We start from the raw sequence: 6,374 nt of genomic DNA on the forward strand, positions 1-6,374 counted from the left end.
CTCTCTCTCTCTCTCTCTCTCTCTCTCTCACACACACACACACACACACACACACTCACACACACACAAACACACACACACACACAATCCTATGCATGTTTACTCAGAAGTAAGTCCTGCTTTGTTCAATGGGGCTTACTCCCAGGAAAGTGCATATAGGATTGCAGCCTCCATCAACCAAGCCTCCTTTTGGCTAATAGTCCTGCTTGGGAATCTGTAGAGGATCTTAAGAACTTCTAAGGGTCATAAGAACATAAGAACAGCCCCACTGGATCAGGCCATAGGTCCATCTAGTCCAGCTTCCTGTATCTCACAGCGGCCCACCAAACGCCCCAAGGAGCACACCAGATAACAAGAGACCTGCAAGGCCTCCTGGGAATTGTAGTTAAGAACATAAGAACAGCTCCACTGGATCTGGCCATAGGCCCACCTAGTCCAGCTTCCTGTATCTCACAGTGGCCCACCAAATGCCCCAGGGAGCACACCAGATAACAAGAGACCTGCAAGGCCTCCTGGGAATTGTAGTTAAGATCATAAGAACAGCCCCACTGGATCAGGCCATAGGCCCATCTAGTCCAACTTCCTGTATCTCACAGCGGCCCACCAAGGTCCAAGCTGACTTGTGCAGAAAGACCCCTGAGAAACTTCCACTGGTCTGGCTTAGGCTAGTTCGGCTACCCCCAAAGTTCCTTGTAGGGCAGGAACACAAGAGCTGTCCTCAAAGGTCTGCAGTTGTCAAAGCCAAAGTGTGGTCTCTACCATGACATGCATCCCGTGCAATGTCCCTGTTATAACTTCTGCTTCTCTGCTTCCTCCGCCTCTGCAGACTCCATCCATCGCTCCAAGATGTCCTGTTGCCCCCCCCTGTGGACCTTCCTGCGTCACCCCCTCCTGCATCCAACCGATCAGCTCTTCCTCTTCCTACCCCATTGGAGGCCTCGGCTCCCTGAGTTCCTGCTGCTTGCCATGTGGAGGCCTCTCCATGGGCAGTGGAGGCCTTTCCATGGGCGGCGGTGGAGGATCCTTGTCGGCCAGCAGCCTGGGCATCCTCGCCGGGGCCAACATGGGCTGCGTCAACCAGACCCCATCGTCGGAAGTCGTGATCCGGCCCTCTCCTGTCGTGATCACCCTTCCGGGACCCATCCTCTCCTCCTCCTGTGAGCCAGCCCGCGTGGGGGGATACTCAGCCTGCAGTGGTGGCGGATCATACGGTCGTTTCCGCTCCAGATTCTCAGGATTCCTTGGCGGGCGACGCATCACCTTCGACTAGGTGGAAGGCCCCCCCTCCAGGATCCACCGGCCACCAATGTGCATGACCCGGGTTTACGGATGACAACCTCGCAGGCCTGGCTGCTGGAAGGGCTGAGCGCCCCTTTTTTGGGGGGGAGCAGGTTCACAGCCAAGGTCTGCAGAATTGTAGAGACATAAACAACGTTTATTATGGGCTTGGTATAGCAGGATGGAGCGCAAGCAAACCAGGCCCTTTAAAAAGCACATGTGAGTTAATGCACCTCATGGATCAAAGCACATTTTGATATAAAATTGTATGCAAGACTAGATTGCCCTGATGTGTGTGTGTGTGTGTGCGTGTGCGTGGGGGGGGGGTCCCTTAGGCACAGGCCACCATTGGGAGCCATTGGTCCAATTGGCCTAAGTCTGGCCCTATTGAAGAGTACGTATAAAGACGCCATTTGTTGGATGGGATGGAAACTTCAGTGCGGACAGTCACCTTGAATTGCACGTTATCAAAAGGAATCAGTGCTGGGGCTGTGCAGGAACCCTCTGGGAGTCTTCACAAGGGCCTGGGCTGCAGCCCTCTTCCCTTGGAAGCTCTGATGCGTCTCCTCGAGAGGAACCCCATGAGATGTGTTTGGGTTCTTGCTTTTTTTGAGATTTCCACTCCCAGCCCCAAGGAAGGTCAGGAGACAGGCTCTTTGGTGCAGTAGAACAGACTTTATTAAAAGGGAATATAAAGTTCATAGAGAAAGAACATCCACAAGGGTCATGCAGAGGGTTTGGAAGAGGAACGACCAACAGTGAGGCGTCTAAGTCTAAAACGAGCAAATGGGACTTTTGAAGGGTGCTTTGGGGAAGAATGGCTAGCTCTAGACCCCAATGAAGAGAAGAAACCCAGTCAAGAAGCAAAGTCAACACAACATAGAACAGTAAAGGTGACGAGTCGTGGTTGGCCCTCCCGTGACACCTGACGAATTCATGGATTCATGGAATCCACAGTGGTTCCTGGAATAGCTAATTAACTGAAAGAGTCCTCCATGCCCCTGTTGCGCAGGGTGGACACTGAAGGTCTGGTGCGGTGTTTTGTGGCCCAAGGCTATCCATGGATGTTTACAAGCAGCTGTGGTGAGCCAGGTAATAATTTCTGCTTTTATTACAGTCCGGTCTTCAACAGTTTCGGTGTGTCATTAACAGCTGGGATCCCTTCCCGCCTTCTTCCTTTCAACAGCACAAACCGTCTCTTTAATATTCAGGACAAACAATGTTAATCAGTGCCACTTAACAGCTCTTCAAGACAGGACAGCAGTTTGGCTTCCCCACATCAAAGAGCAACAAAGAAATCAAAGAGGTCAAGGGGCATCCAGGCTCCTGGTCCCCACCACATATATTCCACCGTAATCCAGTTTATAAATCAATTCTAAGAAACTTCCTTCTGAGAAAGACCTTTTACCCATCTAGCTATTTTCCTTAGAGCTCAAGCCTAGGCATGTATACTCAGAAGTAAGTCCCATTATAGTCCGTGGGTTTACTCCCAGGAAAGCATGGGTAGGACTGTAGCCCGAGTGACTAGCAGTTCTCCAGGATTTGAGATCCGTCCCAGCTGTCATCTAGAGATAGTTCCAGGGAGTGAGCCTGGGATCTTCTACATATAAAGTCTCAGAATTAAGTCCCATTATAGTCCATGGGGTTTACTCCCAGGAAAGCATGGATAGGACTGTTGCCTGAGTGACTAGCGCTGCTCCAGGTTTTAGATTTCCCAGCTGTTATTTAGAGATAGTTCCAGGGAATGAGCCTGGGATCTTCCACATATAGAGTCTGGGGTCTTCTGCATCACTTCTACCACTGAGCCCAGCCCTCAATGTCCCACTTGGACACGTTCCACAATGTTCCTTGTTTAAATATTCTTATCCTGGTTCAAATGGATAGCCAGGATTGGCCAAATCCACCCACCGGACCACGGAGAGATTCCCAAGAGAGGCTTTATAGGGTGGCACCAAAATGTAACTCGTGGAGGACTCCAAGGCACATGCAGGGAAGCTGGAAGGACTCAGATATATTTCCTATACTGTTGATAAAGTGTTTTGAGGCAACCTATTTATTTCAACAAAGGTTTTTGAAGGGTTAATTTTGCTGCAGCAAACTAAGACGCTGACCTCTCCGGGAGTGGGAAAAAATTCATACTTCCTGATTTGGGTTCCAGGAGAGCCCTGGCATACCTGGGGAGAGGCAGCAGTTGCACATGCCCTGGTGGCGCAAGGGACATGGCACAAGGCAGTGCAGACCTGTCACCCACTCTCCTGCGCCACCAGTCCTGTGGCACCCTGTACAGAGGCCCTGTTCGAAGGCCCAGGGAGGGTTTCTAAGACCTTCTGAGGAACCAAAGCATCACAAAAGTGGGTTTTAGACCTTCTGGGTGCCTCAGATGTCCTTCGGAGGACCAGAAGAGGTCGCGTGTGGACTCCTCGACCCTCTGAAAGCCCCTCAGGTGTGACTGTGGAGGGGGGATTCTGTAGTACTGACCCCTGGTGGCCCAGGGGTTCACACATGCTGGGGAAGGCTTCCAAATCTCTGAGGTTCCCTTGCCTGTGCCTGGAGTGCTTTGGGATGCTTTTTTGTTTGTTTGTTTCCCTTCATCTGACCGAAGGAGATGAAGTCATCACAGGAAAGATGGGCTGGACAAGTGGCCTTGAACCGCGGCGAATAAATATTCTTACTAGTACTACAACTGCTACTACTACTACTAATAATAATAATGACAAGGGACTGGCAGGGTGTAATGGTTGCTGGCAAACTTCAGTCTCGAAAGACTACGGTATTGCGCTCAGGGTGTAATATTAGCATCCAATTACAGAGAGCTGAAAACGGAGGCATGCCAAAATTAAGAGGCAGGGTCCCTTGGGGTGGGGCGCATCCAGACAGGTCTGTGCTCTGAGGGCCTGACTCAGGAGTCCTCAACAGTATAAAAGGACTCACAACTCCAGACTCCTCCATCTGCTCTTCCCGCTTCCCTCAACGCCTCTTCTGAAAGCTTGGTAAGTGGAACGATGCCTCTCTGAAAGCTCCTTCAATATGTCTGGTGGCTCTCTCTCTCTCTCTCTCTCTCTCTCTCTCTCTCTCTCTCCTCCTCCTCCTCCTCCTCCTCTCCCCTTCTCTTCCCCCCCTCTCTCTCTTCACCCCCCAAGTCTCCTTTTTGAATAGGAATATTCAAAATATTCCTGACCTTCCCCAAGGAAGGTCAGGAGACAGGCTCTTTGGTGCAGTAGAATAGTAGAATATTCTCTCTCTCTCTCTCTCTCTCTCTCTCTCTCCTCCTCCTCCTCCTCCTCCTCCTCCTCCTCCTCTCCCCCCCCTCTCTCTTTCTCTCCGGGATGCAGGAGGAACCTAAGGGCCAACCTCAAATTGGGTCTAACTTTTGCAAAGATTGGTCAAACTTTGCTTCCATGTCTCACAAGACTTCACATCTCGGTCACAGGTTCATGGCTGTCATGATCTATCTATCTATCTATCTATCTATCTATCTATCTATCTATCTATCTATCTATCTATCTATCTATCTATCTATCTATCTATCTAATTCCACTTGCAAACCTTAGAGGGTGTTCAAAATTTTAAGGTCCTACTGTTGAATGCTCGCAAGACTTCTCTCTCTCTCTCTCACTCACTCACTCACTCATTCACTCACTACTACTCCTCCCTCTCTCCCTCTCTCTCTTTCTTCTCTCTCTCCCTCTCTTTCTCTCTAACATCTTCTCAGACTGCATTCCACCCTTTCCACACTTGCCCAGTAGTAAGCCCCATTGACTATAATGGGACTTACTTCTGAGTAGGCATACATAGGATTGGGGTTCTAAGAGTCCAAGCTGGTCTGTACAGAAAGACCCCTGAGAAATTTCCCACAGGTCTGATCAAGCTAATTTTGCTTCTTTCAAAATTACTTGGGGGGTCTCCCTTGGGCAGGAAAGATCTGATGTTCTGAAATTGTGGTCACGATCCTGATGTAAGCTACCTCAGAAGGCCAGAGGCAGGGGAGGGCACCAGGATGCAGGTTGTGTATTGCTCACTGGTGTGATCCCTGAAGCATCTGGTGGGCCAATGTGAGATCCAGGAAGCTGGACCAGATGGGCCCTTGGCCTAATCCAGTGGGACTGTTCTGATGTTCTCCAGTGGATCATGTTTGGTCAGAGTTCTCCGCTATGACCTCTCTCATCTTGGGTGCCCCTCCCTGGCATAGCTCAGAGCCTCACTGAGTAACTCAAGCCCCTTCGCCACGACAAGGCAGTGATCCATGAAGGGAATAAGCCCCAAATTGGGACCCTTCTTATGTTCTCATGCCCTTTGCAATGCACCTGTTTAACTCCTCCTTCTCTGCTTCCTCCTCCCCCAAATCCTGCCCCTGCAAACTCCATCCATCGCTCCAAGATGTCCTGTTGCCCCCCCCTGTGGACCTTCCTGCGTCACCCCCTCCTGCATCCAACTGATTAGCTCTTCCTCTTCCTACGACATCGGAGGCCTCGCCTTCCTGAGTTCCTGCTGCTCGCCCTGTGGAAGCCTCTCCATGGGCAGTGGAGGTGGATCCGTGTCGGCCAGCAGCCTGGGCATCCTCGCCGGGGCCAACGTGGGCGGCGTCAACCAGATTCCACAATCGGAGATTTTGATCCAGCCCCCTCCCATCATGATCATCTTTCCAGGATCCATCCTCACCTCCTCCTTTGAGCCAGTCCTTGTGGGGGGATACTCAGCCGGTGGTGGTGGCGGATCATATGGTCGTTACCGCTCCAGTGGCTCAGGACTCCTTGGCAGGGGACGCGGTTTTGTGTACGGCAACTACTACTAGGTGGAAGGCCCCCCCTCCAGGATCCACCGGCCACCAATGTGCATGACCCGGGTTTACGGATGACGACCTCGCAGGCCTGGCTGCTGGAAGGGCTGAGCACCCCTCGTCCGACCCCTCCGTTGATGGGGTGCTCAGCAACTCCAACAGCCATGGCCGTGATCTTGCTACAAACCTTTGCTCTTTCCCACTGTGCTTTGCTTCCTCTCTGCTCACATCCCCTCCCTTGTGCAGAGGCAGAGACCACCCTGTGGTCAAAGCAAAGGGGATGCCCTCAAGTCCTACACAAATCCTATTTGTGACCCCT

The 6,374-nt window shown here is 51.4% G+C and overlaps 1 protein-coding gene across 1 annotated transcript; it reads left to right on the forward strand.

The window, feature by feature from the left end:
* Positions 1-2,338: 2,338 nt before the first annotated feature.
* Positions 2,339-6,070, forward strand: LOC136635288 (scale keratin-like). Its single transcript, XM_066610441.1, has 2 exons — positions 2,339-2,361; positions 5,719-6,070. Exons 1-2 carry the CDS (start codon positions 2,339-2,341, stop codon positions 6,068-6,070), a joined length of 375 nt encoding a protein of 124 aa, XP_066466538.1.
* The last annotated feature ends 304 nt before the right edge of the window (positions 6,071-6,374 follow it).

This window comes from Tiliqua scincoides, chromosome 15, assembly GCF_035046505.1.
Source record: "Tiliqua scincoides isolate rTilSci1 chromosome 15, rTilSci1.hap2, whole genome shotgun sequence".
Taxonomy (NCBI): Eukaryota; Metazoa; Chordata; class Lepidosauria; order Squamata; family Scincidae; genus Tiliqua; species Tiliqua scincoides.